Consider the following 16,868-nt stretch of genomic DNA (forward strand, 5'->3'; position numbering starts at 1 on the left):
TTATTTTTTTTTTTAAGTTCAACATCTAAACATAAAATTATTTTTTATTCATTTAATAACCCTTACTGTTGAAAGTTAAATAGAAAAAATTTAAAGTTCCTATTTACCACAGTCTTTGAGAAAATTAATTATTTCAATGTAAAAATTCAGTTTTAATAAAAAAAAAACCATTGAAATTGAAGTAATTTTTCATTTTTTTTCAAAAGTGTGATATATTTTACCTTTTTTGCTTCGAAATTCAACTGATAATATTTATGGCCAAAAATTTTTTTTAAATAAATTCATATTTTATTAGAAAAAGTTTGGAAAAAAGTCATTTTAAATTTTTCTAATAACATTTTTTTTTTTAATTCTGAGTTTGAGGACCATTTTTTCAAAAAGTCTTGATTAAATTTAGTGGATTTAAATTTAAGAGATAAGAATGAGCTTCTGGCTTTTTAAAAATGTATATTAAAATCTTGTAGGTGTTGCCGTTGTTTTCAAAATATTTTTTTTGTGTTTGAGGTCAGAATGTTAGAAAATTGCATTTATCGCTTAAACGATGGAAGATTATCGCTTACTGCCTTATATATATTTTCATTAAATTACCTAGAGAATCTTTTGCTATCATTTGTTTTATGAAATTTATGCAAAAAAAATGGTTTTGTTAAAAAAAATTAATTTTCATTTTAAAAAACAATACGGCAACACCGGCAATTTTTAATCTATAGACTTTAAAGTATTTTTAGTTACCTACGTTTGAAAAAAAAAATCGTCAAAATCGGAGCTGTTCGGCCGGGTTCCCTAATAATTTGCTTTAGTTACTCTACTAATAATAAAAGGTCTAAGGTCCATTTTCTTCACTCGGAGTTGAACAAAACTTGAGAATTTTTATATTAAAAATTCTCAAGTTATGTTCAACTCCGAGTGAAGAAAATGGACCTAAAAGTCCTTTGGACTTTGTTTTAAAAATATTTTTGTTTTCTCATTGAAAATAAAAAGTTTTACCTAAATCTAAGATCGAAGATTTTTTGTACATCAATTTAGCTAAATCTGACTATTCAGATTGGAAAAACAAAATTCTATAAACGCTTATTCTGATCGCAGTTTTTGAAAAGACTATTTTTAATAAAAAAAATTTAGAAGCTTTTTCGCATTTCTCATACTAATATTGTACAAAATTTCGTGACTTTCCGTGAAAATTTTCACTGGCACAAAAAAAAAAAAAATTGTCATGTACCAGGAACCAGACCTATCTTTCTATATGTTTTTGGACACGCTGAATCCAAATTTCAAGTCTGTTTGGCCCGGTCACCCTCCAGTTTTGAGCTCTGACTACATTTTGTTTGCATTTTTATGACGTTTTTGGAGTTTTTTGCATTTTTCTCAAAACTGGAGGGTGTTCGGACAAATTCATCGGGTCCAAAAACATATAGAAAGATAGGTCTGGTTCCTGGTACATTACACTTTTTTTGTGTGCCGGTGTTATTTTTGACGCCAAATAAAAAGTCAAAGCCTTTTGATCGGCAGATGCACAATAAGAGTTGTTAAAAGCTACTATGTTCATTCAAAAAATAAGATGTTTTTTTGTAAAAATACCATTTTAAATTTTATTTTTTCAAACTTCTGAACCGATGCGCGACCGGAAGATATGAACCAATTTAGATTTCGTATAAATTTTACTTAATCTTGGCCCTGGTTTCCCTAGTCAGCTACGTAGCATGAGCGGGTGAGATAAAAACTTTGTGTTGAAAAATATTTCAAAAACAGTACGGCATAAATTACAATTTTGTTCAAAAACACGAACATTTTTAACACTCCTTGAGAATCATTGAGTACTATTATGCAGTCTTTATCTTGCAATTTTAATTTTTAAATGAAATAAAAAAAAAAATGTGCTATCTAATGGAAAAACTAAAGCAAATTGTTAGAGAACCCGGCCGTACAGTCGAAATTTTTAAAAAGCCTACCTACAGCGTTAGCTCTCTTTTTTATAGGTTTAGAAAACCTTCAAAGTCTAAATAACCTTTCTCAAATATTATCTTTATTAAAATAAAACAAGTTTTTGAAATTTTATATTGGGCTATAATTTTGATTTTACATTAAATTAGTATTCACATTCATACTGTTATCTCATGTTATTTTATTTTTTTTATATTTAAAAACGTAAATACTATTAAAAATGAAAAATGTTATGCTTTTGAAAGAAGATCAAGAAAGTTTATTGTGGTATTGATGTAATTTTATTTATTTTCATATCATAAAGTAAATATGAATAAATTATAATATTTTTTATTTTTCTTAATATAAAATTAATTATTATTATTTTATGAATAATGTCGACTAGAAGATCAAATATAATTATTTTTTGTTAATAATATATTTATAATAGAATTTAGTATTCAAATATTATTTAATTTAAATTCTAAGTATTTATTAAAATTATTTTATTTCATATATATTTCCATTTAAAATAGTGTGGACTGGACAAGTTTTTGTAATAAAATTAAATATTTTATATACCCAAATAAATCAGTTTTATTTTTTTTTTATTATTTTTTTAAAACAAAAAAAAAATAATAAAGAGTAATAGATAATTATATTATTATAGATACATTTCATTATTTTTTTTAATAATAATTTACAACCTAGCTGTTCTTAGAATAATAGTACATCAACCAATTTAAATAGCATCCTTAGTTTATGTTGATTTTATATTCACTCACTACAATTGTTTTCCATTTGTTTTTTTTTTTTTTTATGTCTTTGGTTGAACTATGATTTAACTTAGAAAATATTTAATTTTTTTTTTAAATTTATATTTAACATTGCTTTTGTCTTGTATTACATTATTTTATTATATCTAAATTAGTTTAAAGGAATTACTTAGAAATATATTTGTGCTTAAAATTATTAAGGATTAATTTTTGTTGTAATACTTGTAAATTGAACAAACATTTATTAATTATTTTTTTTGTAATAGTGTATTAGATTTTTTTTTATGAAATATACGAGTTATCTTAAATTTTATTAATTTTTGATTGATGTGGAAATATTTGCATACTTTTTTCTTACTATTTGCAATTATATTACTATTTTTTTTTTGTTGTATCACAGAAAACAAAGTATAACCGATGTTAAAATGGATTTGAAATTCTTAGAGCTACTTAGATAAAAGGAACATTGGTGATTCAGTTTCTATCTGCAATGCATGGAAGTTCGTTTCGGGTTATTTGAAAAGAGCGAAGTTAATATATTTTGATTTTATATTTTTTATAAGTTTTACTTTGCTTGTCCTAATAGGATTTTTTTGTGTCATAATAAATCCCATCACTTAACAATTTTATAACACAAAATTATTTAGATACTTCATTGATAAAATAAAATTAACTGAGTAATTCGTCCTCGGTAGACCCGAAATTTTTGGGAATGCATAAAATCACTCCTTCTATGTTAAAGATTCAGTTTCAGTTGAATCGGAAATTGGTTTATCGAAAACCGTTTAGAATGTTTCAAGTTTTTGACTGAGAGAAATTATTAAACTCGATAATACTCCGGCAGAGGTCCATAACGTTGTGTACGGATTTCATTACATCAACAAAATCTTGATTTAGACGTTAAAAACAATTTTTCGACATTTAGCCAATGCAAAAATGCATAAGGCAACATTTGTAGATTATTTTATGACGAACAGTTTTGCGATAGGCCTCTATTGACCTCCGAGCAACAGGTCACGAGATATATGCGAAAAACTGATTTTCGGGACCTTTTGACCTCTATAACTTCTAACGCGGACTCGATATCAATGTCGATTTTTCACATCTTCATAACAACGCCGCGCCGTAACGAAGGTCTATACCAAAATCGAGCCCAGTAGGAATTTTGTTAAAATTATGTTATTATGGCAATACTATATATTTGTTCTTTCTTCTTTGTTCCATTGTAATATTCTTTGTTTTATCATTTCATGTAATTCTTTTTCTCATTACATTCTTTCAATAAACTTTGCCTCATTAAGACGTGTCTCTTTATTTCGAACAAGCTTAAATTCTAACAAATTTTTCCGCAGATTGGGGTAAAAAATGACTAAAATTACTGGGCTATTATTAGATAAGGATTCTGATAAAATTCCCAGATAAGCCAAAAATAATAACAAAATATGTCGATGACATTTTTATAATCCTAAAATCTAGTCTATTAATTCTACAATAACTGCTTTAAATTCTTTTCATTCGATGAAACAGTTTACAGTTGAGTATGAAAATAATGGAGAACTTCCACATCTTGACGTAGTTGTAATAAGAATAAAAATGCACGACTGGGTCGCACGAACTTGCTCTTAGAGTTAAAGTTGCTTAAATTTTTAAGACTTTTTATATAGAAATTTGAAAAAAAAAAAAATAAAATTCGTTTAAAAAAAAAATAAAATAAAATCTGAAATCAAATTGCCCCACAAAACAAGTAAGCAGTTTTATTTGATATATTAAGGTTCATTTTTAGAAAATAAATTTTCAAAATCGTTAGAACCGTTTTTTAAAAAACTACTTTTATATAAATAATTTTTTGGAAAAAAAGTTTTAAAATAAAATTGGTATGCCATTTTGTAGAAATCACTAATCAGCATGTAAAAACAAAATTTCAACAAAATTCAATGTCCCGTTTGCGAAAATCCAAAAATTATTTTTTTGGAAATTTGTTTTTTGGCTTATATTTAAATTGTATAAATGCTTCTTCACAAAAAGTTTCGTTGAAATCGAATAAGCAATTTCGGAGATAATCGGATTTGAAAAAAAACGGTTCTATGGTAGGTACCGTTAATAATGATTTTCCAAAAAAAACTTTTTCATTAGAAGATAGACCTTAGCTTAAAACTAACATTTGAATTTTTCAAACAAAATCGTTGGAGCTGTTTTTGAGATATTTCAATTTTACTAAAATCAGTATATGACAAGTACCGTTATTTTTGGTCCAAAAAAATTAATTCCAAAAACACCTCTGGAGAGTCGCCAAATAACGCTACATACTAAGTTTGACATTAATCGGTCCATCCGTTTAGGCTATAGCTCCTTATACAGACAGACAGACAAACAGACAGACGGACTTCCAGGACCCACTTTTTTGGCATTCTCTACCATCGTAATGTCATGGAAAATGTTATCTCAACTTTTTTTTTTGTACGAATGCATAACTTAAAATAAAAAAAAAAGTATATATAACGTATACGCCCGAGTGTATTATTTTTCTTTTCACAAACTCCAATCCAGCATGGCAGATTAAAACCTATTCACCAATGCTTTGTTGTTGTTATAGTTTCATTTCTTTTGTTGTTGTTTTGTTTTGTTTTTTTTTATAAAAATAGGTAAAAATGCACTTAAAGATAGTTTAAAGATACTGTAGTTGAAACTCTTAGGGTATTGTTTTGTTAGTTTTGGTGGTTTGGATTTTCGATAAAAATTCAGAGAGAGACAGAGAGATGGGAAAGGATACAAATAATATTGCAACATTTTTTTTACTCTATAAGATACCTGGAAATTATTTTTTGTTGGTTTTTTGTTAATGTTTCTTATAAGATTGTTAGCGGTTTTTTGTTTTGTTGTCGTGGAAGATTCGATAGTCCATAGTTTGGCAATCGGTTCGGATAGCATTTATATAGCACGCAAATGAATAACGCGTTTGATTCATTTTGGAAAGCAATTTTTTGTAGATATAAAAGAGTAGTATCTAATGTAGCAAGTGTATGATATAGGCAAGCAAAAAAAAACTTAATGCCTGGTGTTTTTGTTTATTGGTTTAATAAGGTGTTGGTCACCTCAGAGAAGGACAACAAAGGACTCCCGTCCGGTTGATCGGAGAACGCACTGGATGCGTATGCGAGAGCTGTGTGAGCGGTGATATTTGAGATATGGTGCCTCCCGATGCTGTGGCCACTGCTGCCGCCACCACCGCTGCTGCCGCCGCCGCATGACGAGGATGATGAGGATGAGGATGTAGAGGATGTGGGTGGTGCGGCTGCTGGTGCTGCGATGATGATGGGTGATGCGATGATTGCGAGGTGGTGTTGGTGGTGCTGCTGCTGTTGTTGTTGTTGTTGCTGCTGCTGTTGTTGTTGTTGTTGTTGGTGGTGATGGTTGATGTGGTGTTGGTGCTGCTGTTGCTGTCCGGATGGTGATGTGGTGGATGATGGTGATGAACTGGATGAGGCTGATGATGGACATCCGTGTATTCGCTGGAGTGGCTGTTGTTGCTGCGCAAAGGATAATGATGCGATGGATTGCTGTTGTTGTTGCTGCTGGATGAGCTGTTAATATGATGATAAGTTAGTTTTAAGATTTTTTAATTTTACATTAAATAAGTGTGTAAGTGCAATATAACAGTTAGTTAGACAGACTATAATAAAGGCTAATCTAGTTACTTGACAGAGCTGTTCTACTAAGCTAATATCTGGATCACGAGGAAAATAAAACAAAGCTAATATCTACGAGTACCAACCTAGGTTTAAGTATGTTTTGCTTAATAAGCACAGAACAATAAATTCGCTCAAAAAGAATAAAACTAAACTGTGCAACTTTTTGCCTCTCACATTTGCCTCAAAATAGAGCTTTTAAAACACTGTTACCTTCGCAAAAGTCTTCCAAATTAATTACACACTAATTTTTGAGCATATCAAAAACAAATCTGCAATGCGTTGCATGAATGGCTTTGCCTCAGATTTTCGAAAAAAAAAAATGCCGAAAAAAAGTGTATTTTAAAAAATTTCTTCTAAGTTAATCGAGTGAGATATCAAAAGAAAGGTTTCTTTAGACTATATTCATAACTGAAAACCAGAAGATTGTAGGAGTTCGGGTTGCTGAATTATTTGCAATCCAAAATATATATTTTTTTTCATTCGGAGGCAAATATTTTCGGATCAAAGTCCCGAAACAAGTTTTGGTTTTTCAGGTATGAGATCACAGTGAACAGGCATAATGCATTCAGCTAAAAAAATTACAAATTTATTTTTTTAAGATTTTCGACAATTTTCCAAGGGACCTACCCCTTGTCTAAAAATTTTGAATTTTCAAAAATTTTCCCCAAATACATCGAATGGGGCATCAAAAGAAAGGACTCTTTAGACTCTATTCATAACTGAAAGCCAAAAGTTTGTAAGAGTTCGAGTTGCTGAATTATTTGAAATCCAAAATACCTATATTTTGTCTAAAAATTTGGAATTTTCCAAAATTTTCCCCAAATACATCGAATGGGGCATCAAAAGAAAGGACTCTTTAGACTCTATTCATAACTGAAAACCAAAAGTTTGTAAGAGTTCGGGTTGCTGAATTATTTGAAATCCAAAATATATTTTTTTTTTCATTCGGAGGCAGATATTTTCGGATCAAAGTCTTAAAACAAGTTTTGGTTTACAGATATGAGATCACAGTGAACAGACCTATGCATTTAGCTAAAAAAAAGGAGAAATTTATTTTTTAAAGATTTTTGTTGGCGATCTGAAAACCTTTTGAAAAATGTTATACAATAGTCAAGATTTAGTCACATATGGTTACTGTTACAAAGCCTATAGGCCTTAGTTAATTTTAAATACACTTACTAATAGTTTTTAATTCTTTACTTGCCCCAAAAACTTACTTTGAAAAGTAATAACTTAATTTTAAGCAGAACAAATATAAGGAAAAAAATAAAAGAAATCATAAAATTTGTAAAAGCCAGCTTCTATTTGAACGCACTTACCTAAATCTCGAGAACAACTCTGTGCAAACAAATTTTCTTACAAAAAAAAAAAAAAATTCTGGACTAATTTTAAGCATACATAAGCAGGTTAAAGGATACTAAGGGCTACATTATGAATAGCAAGTCGAACTTTCAATCCAATTGGTAATTTTTCGAAAATATGAAATTATCAAATACGTAAGGTTCGATTCGCTATTCACAATGAGACGGAAACTTAGAAAAGTCTCTATTGGGGAATATTGTCAACTATTTTTTTTTTTTTTCTAATTTGACACTCACTGAGTGCTAGCGTGCTGAGTGGCTGAGTGGTGGTGGTGGTGATGGTGATAAGTAAAATACTGCGAATATTGCGAGTAGGACGCAGGACTCCATACCTCGCTGCCATTGGAACCGGCTCCAACAACAGATTGCTGCTGCATATGATGGTGATGTTGATGCTGATGGCCCGTCGCACCAACAGCACTATGATGATGATGTTGATGGGAGGTGGCATGAGGATGTGACAAATGATTAACTGGCTGATTAGATGCAACATGAAGCAATGCCTCAGCTGAATGGCTATGCGGTGATTGTATGTGTGAACCATCCGCAGCTATTCGATGATGAGCATACATTGCTGCATCATCACTCGCAGGATGTTGGTGAAGATGGTACGATTCTGGAGTAGGAATTTTTCCATCCTTCCCCGAACCAGTTCCATTCACCAATTGTCCATCACCATAGATTCCATTGGCAGCAGCTGATGTTGGCGAAGCATCTTGCGGCGAACGGGGTGTTGCATCACGACTGCCACTTGTACCCCACATTAGAACCGTTTGACGTTCGTAAGGATCATGAGAGGCCATCTCAACTTTCGGTGTTACACCATTCGTGGTGCTCGAGTTGGCCGGAATCGATGAAGCGGGATTAACTGGCGACGGACCATCCGACGAACAGGATACTACCTCCATAACTTGAGGGGAAGATTTTGGCGTTTTCAGTGATATCTGTAAAAGGATTCCTACAAAAATTTGACATAGGCTTTTCCTGGTCATGATACCTACCTGTGGTGTTGAGGTCGGACTTCCATAGCCACTGCTATAGCCACTGTAATATTTACTAGATTCCTGCCATTTGTCTTCTTTGGGGGCGATTGTGTAGCCATCGTAGGATAGGAAACCATTTGTAACATAGGAAGCTGGGGGTGCTGTGTGATGATGATAGTCGGGGTAATACCCACTAACACCTTGTAGCCGGTATTGATGGAAGATGTTTTCGGTAACTGGATAGAAGTTTGTTGAGTGCACCGAAGGACTCATGTAAAGATTGTCAGCTGCAGACGCATATGGCGAAGTGGTGTACATTGGATTGAGATTGGAGTAAGCAGCAGCGACAGCTACAGCTGGATCGGGAATGTATTCAACAACTGGAGCTGGTGAAGTTACCTTTAAAGAATGAAAAGATAAACAAAACTATCCAATATTCGACGTTTAACGAAAAGTACCTGTCCAAGTGGAGATGTCTGTTGCATTTTGCGTTTCGACCTACATGTTGATAGAAAATCCCGAAGCTGAGTTTTATACCGCCGATTGGGCCTCGTTGGTGTTACAGGAGGTGGAAGAGAATTCGGTGATCCGCTTGGAGCTACTACCAACTGATCAGCTTCCGAAAAATACGTCGACGCCAGTCCAGTGTCCAAGTAACTCACTTTAAAATCCATTGTTCTCTTGCCCAAAAGATCCCTTCCCTCTTCGTCCATTAGCTGGCGATGAGTACAGATCACAAAATCTGGCTTGGAATTCTTATAGACCAAACGGGAACTAAAGGAAAAAGGTTTTTTTCAAAAACTTGTTCTCCGGGAAGTTCTTAATCAAGACAAACCTTGTTTGAAGCCACTGCCATTCGCCATCTTTCTTTTGGTAACGATATGCAATCATTCCAGAGGCTCCCGTCTTCAACACTTTAGAATAAGTTCAAATTAGAATTTCACAGTCGATAAGGATATAAAACTTACATTCTTGATGTGCACTTGCAACATATGCCAGATCATCATAATGCACCAAATCATAACCACCCAAATTTATCAGTTCTGAATCGGAATAACCCAATATCATCTTTCCTCTAAGATTAAACATAGATAAACGATATATGAGGATAAAGGATATTTATGTTGTTGTTTTGTCATACCTTTGATCCATCGAAACCAGCGACAGATCAAGCTTATGCTTTGACTTAAACATATTTTCCTTATGAGGAATTTCTAACAGACTTGGCGGTCCAAATGGTGTACAATAGGCAAATAGTGCTAAGGGAGGTTCTTCGGTCTTGCGATTTTGACCGTGAAGAATTTTTATTCGACCACGTATGTCAAGACGCAGGAAACCGGAAGTGTTGTCCAATAGACATCGGAAGCGCACGGTAAAACTTCGCTCGAGAAATGCTGTTTTGTCTGGAGCTAAAGCATCAGCCAATTGCATACTGGACATATCGGCGGGTAGAAAGGAGTTCCACAGTAATTGGCGTTGGAGTTCTTCACGATCTTCGGAATGAACTAGCTCGTATACTGATTGATGAACGATGTCGGACTGTAAGAATAGAAAAAAATCAGATTTATAGAAAAATGTTTAGGAAAGTGATAAATTTAATACTTTAATTAATGAAAATTTTAGTACTGGAAGAAGATTCGAAAAAAGGGGTTCTTAGTAAACAAATCAACTAAACATTTGAAAAAAGTAGCAGTAGAGATTTTATATACATTAATACATATAATACGTTAGTAAAGTCGTTTAAAAAGCCGTTTTGTTGAATCAAATCGCGCTAATGAGCTTAAAGGAGATTAATAACCAAATCTTAGTTCACAAAATCTCGGGAAAAAAAAATCCCATAGCTGAAAATCTCGCCGTTTCAATGCCAAAAAGACCTGAATAATTGATTATATCGATTTAATTTTCATAGCTTTTGGTGACACCAATTGATGAGAATCAACAAGAACGAAGTTTCCTACTGATTTCTTTATAATTTTATTTATAATGTGGCCATTAAAGCCCTCGTATACTATACCTTTTCAAAGAGTATTAGTTGGGTCGGTTCTGGGTGCGCAAACTAGGCAGACTTGTAGTAAGTTAGGTACTTTTGGCTGTGTCTTATTACACTGAAAATAATAAATTTCGTAAAATTACGAAAATCGTTTCATACACTACATTTTCGTTGGCCCAACGAAACTTTCGTTGTCTCAACGAAAATATGTAATTTTTCGTAATATGAAAACCTTCATCAATTGAATCGTTTATTTTCAAAACATGATAAGTCCATTTTGAATTTTTTCTGTTGAACCCACAAAAACGATGATTTTATTTATTCTTATGATTTCAAATTTAATAAATAAATAATTTGTTGTGTAAGGATAATATTTGCATTTAAGGTTAAAATCAAACTTGTTAAATACAAAATGTATTATGTCAGAAACTTTTTGGGATGAAATGGACTTATAATGTTTTGAAAATAAACGATTCAATTAATGAAAACGTTTCATACACTTTTTTTCCCTTTTAAGTGTCAAAAAGTCCAATTCAATGAAAAGATTCATCAATCAAAGAAAAATTTTATACTCATTTTAAAGAATAAAAATAAGAATTTTGTCCTTACTTTATCAAAGTTTTAATTAAGTAACGAAAAAATTCATTAACTTATGAAATTCAACATTAACTAACGAAAATCTGCATAAGCATATGAAAATTCTTCATATACTAATGAAATATTACATTGGCTTATGAAAAAATACATCAGTTAAAGAAAAAAAATCGTTCCCTTACAAAAAAAAAAACCTAGACTTAGGTGCATTTCTGTTTTAATGATTAAAAATTTAATCTTGCTGGATATAGTTCACATTAGATTTTTGTTTAAAAATCTAGGTAAGTTGAGCTGAATATAAAAAATATTTGCGTTTTGACAAGGTGTCTCACGATAAGTCCAAGTGAGCTCCACCGGGTCGAAACCCCAATTTTTTGTTTGGACTGTATTAAATTAATAATTTAACAAGTCCAATAAATATATACTATAATCTATTAAAAAAATAATTAATACGACGAAAAGTTTCGTTAGCTAACGAATATTTTTTCGTAATTTAATTTAAATATTCATAAAATTTACCAAAAAATTCGTTAGCTAACGAAAGTTCTTTCATATATTAATGAAAAAATACATTGACTTACGAAAAATATCACCGTGGTTAGTTAAATTTTACGTTAATCGATGAAAAAATTTCGTAAAGTGATGTAAAAATTCATTAATTCTCGATCAAAAATTTTTATGAAAAATTTCATTAAAATACTATAGTTTTCGTTGATTGATGAAGTTCTTCATTAACGTATGAAAGCCATTTCGTTGAGCCAATTAAATTTTTCATCGGCTGAAAATTAATTAAATTTTCGTTGGCTCAACGAATTTTTTCGTTGTATTTACGTAAGGATTTGGTTCAGTGTAGGGGAGAGGTGCGGACAGTGAGACACCCTTTTTTTAAATTGGTTTATCTTAGAATGTTTTCAAGATAGCTTAACGAAACTTTGAACACAGCTTAAGACATATTTTATCTTAATGTTGCAAAAAAAATTGTAGTTAAAGAATGAATGAGAGCATCACATTGGACTAAAATGTAGAAAAAGTCAAAACGTCTCACTGTTTGCAAGGGGTGCGATCAGTGAGACATTCTTAGGTGAAAAAAAAAAATTACGAAAACGTCAAATAATTAGGTAATTGACAAGTATGTAATTAATTAATTTATGTTACTGTAACCCATTTTTTCAAAAAAAAAATAACAAAAAGCCAAAAAAAAACGAAAGAAAAACACTACGAAATCATATTGAAGTCATGCTAAAATAATAGATTTTTTTAAAATCTATATGTCTCACTGTTTGCTTTTTAAAAAATCTATGTCTCACTGTTTGCTTTTACATAATGTCTCACTGTTTACTTTTTGTCCTTTTTCGGAAAAATATAAAATTACAAAAAACGAGAAGGAATCAAGGGGCACGGTAGTGCCCAGCCAAGTTCTCTAGCAACTTTGGCACTACACCCTTATTTACAGGAAACAACTCAGGCCATTTTCGACCCCCCTCTAACTTCCACACCAAAGATGCTAGAAATTTCAAACTCACTACATTTGTTGAGCTCGTCACAACCAAACACCTCAAAAAATTTCAGCCTCCTACGATGAGTAGTTTCTGAGATATAGGGCTTCAAAAATCGCAAAAACCGTAACTGACTCACTGATCATCAAAATTATGGAGAACTTCCCGATATCGTAGAAACTTGAAATTTTACACGGTGATAGGAATTGTGGTGTATACAAAGGAAAAAATCGAAAATTTGAAATTTTCAACTCAGTAGGCGTGGCATCCGCCCATTTCCGCTGAATTTTCATAAAATATTATAGAGCACTTCTGGTTATCGTAGAATGTTGAAATTTGGTAGAACGGTGAGCTGGTTTATACAAAGGGCAATTTTTGAAATAACTTTAAAAATCGATAATTAAAAGAAAAATTGTCAAGAGAACAATCAAAATTTTATTGATACGAATTTGAACCCAAACTTTAGAACTTGGTACACTTTTACATCTCAGTACTTTTTGTGCCAGCATAATTTCAACATAGGAGAACTTGGCTATTTTTTTAACACTATGTTTTTGTTGTGATTATAATTACATGATATTTATTTATGAATGAACATATAAATATAATACATGTAAAAAGAGTTCTGTCCACTAACCAGATTTTTTTGTGTTATACACTCTTTTTATAACACTTCAAAAATTACTTTCACCTGATTTTGTGTGATATTTTACGGTGTTGGAAAATGGACAGCTTTAATTAAGTCGGGACAAAATTAAAAGACGCAGACGGGGAAATAAACGTTTTGACCCAAACTAGAGTTACTGTGCTTATTTTCAGAAAAGAGAAAAATGGATTGTCTCACTGTTCGCACCTTTCCCCTACTTTTAACAATGATTTTTCGAGTTTCAGCTGTGATTTTCCAGTTTAAGTTTTGATTCTAATTCTACGACCTTATCTTGAACGCCCAAGAAATACATCTACTGTAAACTTTAAAGAGAATTACGATTCCCCAAAAATTATGCAACTGAATTTCAAGATTAAGAAAAAGACCTTAAAATAAAACATGGTTTACTTTTTTTTAGTTCAGCTAATCTAGACCTCAGAACCAAAACTGCACCATTGTCCAAAGAAAACCAGCTGCATTAGATACCAACATCCAAAAGAGCATCAAACAATTTGGTTAGTTTGTTGAGAACTCCTTTTTTCTTTCTTTTTTTTCTTATTTTAATTTAAAAATTTTCAAATGATTATTATCAGCGCGGACGAAAATTAATCACCAAGTTCATACTGGGCCAAATTGAGACATAAATTCTTGTGGCAGCCATAAATACAAGACACATACGTACATCTTTCGTAGAAACAACACACATATAACCTGTGCAACCTGCGCACCTCCAACCAACGTCTATCCTTTCAACTCAATTTTCGATCGATTCTCAATACCTCAATGCGCGGTTGATATCCTTGCCCCTCTGTTCGATTTATTCGAAACTCGAATCGAATGGATGCATCTCGCACAGCGATACATTTCCTCTTATGATCGGATTTAGATTAATTTTTAATGTTTTCCGATATTTCATATGTAATATTGGCAGAACAGCAAAAAGCCGGTGGTAATCAGTGCTTGTTGAACAAATAAAGAACACACGGAGCGGACCAAACGATAAATAAAACGCAGCAGCATCGCATCGCTGCAACATGCTTTCTGTCCCCCTCTTTTGACCAAGTTGGAATCAGTATTTCGATTTGTATTTTTTGTTTTTTGTTTTTGTTTTGCCTGGATCTCAGGTATTCCCCCTGGTGCGGTGGCAATGGAGGCGGCTGGCTAGTGGGTGCTTGCCTTTGCGATATCTTGGTTCATGATACACCTTTTCTAATATATCCACTATGTATTCAAGTCAGCCCGAACTTCTCAAATGGGACGAAAGTACTTGTTGTTTTAAAAGTGTTGTGTAGCTGGCCTTCTGGTTGTTGTTGTTGTTGTCGTTGTATAGTGTTGCAACTTGCAGCATTGTAAGTATAAATGGAGATTTATTCGGAGGTATTTTTTTTTTTTTTTTGGTTTTACCTTCAGAAATAACAAAGAATTGAGTGTTCAATCTAAAAGTTGTTAGTATAAATCCATGAAACGCCGCGCCAGCTGCCGCCCATTGCTCGTCCTCCTACTGGGTCGGTGTGCAAGATAACACAAGAGAAGTTACATGGGTACTAGTAGAGGTTACGCAAGTTCAATTTAAAGTAAGACATTTCAATCGAAATTGAAATTTATTTTAAAACTTAAACTGAATGCTCCTCAAAATTTATAAACAAACAATGGGCTTTGGACTTTAATTCATACTCTTTTTGCCATAAAGGTATTAATTGTTATTAAGATACCTACAAGGAAATTTACTTTGTGAAAAAAAAACATGTTTCCAAAAAAACCAAGGAGTCAAAGAATAATACTGGATACTGGTAGTCAAAATAGGAGCACTTCACTAAAATAGAAAGAAGATTAAGCTGGGAAGCGTGCAACACATTCCATGCATTAAATATGAAGTAATTTCACATTAATTTCACTGTGTTACAAAATAAAAAAAAAAAAATACACCCGAGAAATAACATAGTGTAGGCTGTTCGTATGGTCGAATAATGCATAAAAATATTTTTGTTATATTTTTGGAACCCTGCATTTTTTTTTATTTACAAAAAACCATTTTTACAGACCTTACGATGTAATCTATCAATATTTCAGTCATTTTTCTAACAACTCTCAATAAGTTGTATGTTTTTGGAAAGAGGAGCATATAAATTCTTATTATTTTAAAATAACGAACACCCTATTGTGCACCTTGCAATTCACATCATGAAAAGCCACATTTTCTATTTACGAAAAAGTAGCATAGATTCCGCAGTTTTGGTCAAATTTAATAAAAAAAAATACGCCAATTTGTGCCTAAATGTATATTCTTTCAGAATATAACCTTACTTTATTTTTTTGTTTGTTTTATTTTGCAAAAAAAATTGGGTAAAGTTGAAAAAATTGGGAAAAAAATCACTTTTTCAAGATTTGTGGGATAAAAACCTACACTTAATTTGTTTAAACAATAGACTTATATACATACATCATTCAAAAGGTCTGGAAATCCTCTTTCCAAAAACATACAACATATTGAGAGTTGTTAGAAAAATGACTGAAATATTGATAGATTACATCGTAAGGTCTGTAAAAATGGTTTTTTGTAAATTAAAAAAAAAAATGGACGGTTCCAAAAATATAACAAAAATATTTTTATGCATTATTCGACCATACGAACAGCCTACACTATGTTATTTCTCGGGTGTATTTTTAGTGTCGCACCGTGTTTTCAATTGAACGAAGAATTCATATGGCGCTTATTACACTTAGACCCTTTTAGTAAACAACGAAGAATTATGCCAAGTTGATCTTAAATCCAATAGACGAATTTTAATGTAATAAACATCAAAATCTATATTGCGTGCTTAAGAAGTGGGAATCATTTCATCTAAACAACTTCTATTCGTAATTTTTTGTGTAAACCGAAACTTTTGAAAAGTAGTTTAGGTACCTACCCTACATACTTATGTTTGTCTATAAAAAAAAACCGCACGAAAATTCAGTTTTCTTAATGAAACATGGCCAGGATTTATTTCGGACATCTATAATTTTAATACTTTTTTGAAACCAATGGAAGGGTGCCATAGGTTCTGTTCATTAAATAGTCGCCTGACAAAATTATTGTGAAAAAATGCGTTCTTCAGGTTTTGATGCAGTTTTGGCAGAAAAAATAAATCTTTCAGAAGGACGTGTACATAAAGAGAAACTTCAGTCGACTTCAGGATGTCGTTCAGTTCAGATGGGTCCTCTGCGTGGGAATTGCCACTAGAACTTATTCCGTAAGTATATTAAGTCAACTAACAGAAGTTCATTTATTTTAACTTTACCAGAATGAGTGATGAAATTTTGAACGAAAGCATATCAAACGTCGACTTTTCTAATGATGATGAGGATAAGGATCCACTTTTTCTCTTAAAACCAATATGAAACGGTGTAAGCTCTTGGTAAAACTGGTAAAA

General features: G+C 31.9%; 1 protein-coding gene across 2 annotated transcripts in view; it reads right to left on the reverse strand.

Annotated features, from left to right (window-relative positions):
• Positions 1-5,747: 5,747 nt before the first annotated feature.
• The window catches only part of LOC129914271 (neuronal PAS domain-containing protein 2), a 107,772-nt gene continuing 96,651 nt past the window's right edge, over positions 5,748-16,868 (reverse strand). For both annotated transcript variants that reach the window (XM_055993442.1, XM_055993443.1), the window contains exons 5-11: positions 9,871-10,268; positions 9,698-9,804; positions 9,565-9,643; positions 9,188-9,503; positions 8,748-9,128; positions 7,984-8,690; positions 5,748-6,277 (exon numbers count right to left, since the gene is read on the reverse strand). In XM_055993442.1, coding sequence (XP_055849417.1) covers positions 5,785-6,277; positions 7,984-8,690; positions 8,748-9,128; positions 9,188-9,503; positions 9,565-9,643; positions 9,698-9,804; positions 9,871-10,268 — 2,481 coding nt within the window. In that variant the 3' untranslated portion in view covers positions 5,748-5,784. The remainder of the gene's footprint in view (positions 6,278-7,983; positions 8,691-8,747; positions 9,129-9,187; positions 9,504-9,564; positions 9,644-9,697; positions 9,805-9,870; positions 10,269-16,868) is intronic.

This window comes from Episyrphus balteatus, chromosome 3, assembly GCF_945859705.1.
Source record: "Episyrphus balteatus chromosome 3, idEpiBalt1.1, whole genome shotgun sequence".
Taxonomy (NCBI): Eukaryota; Metazoa; Arthropoda; class Insecta; order Diptera; family Syrphidae; genus Episyrphus; species Episyrphus balteatus.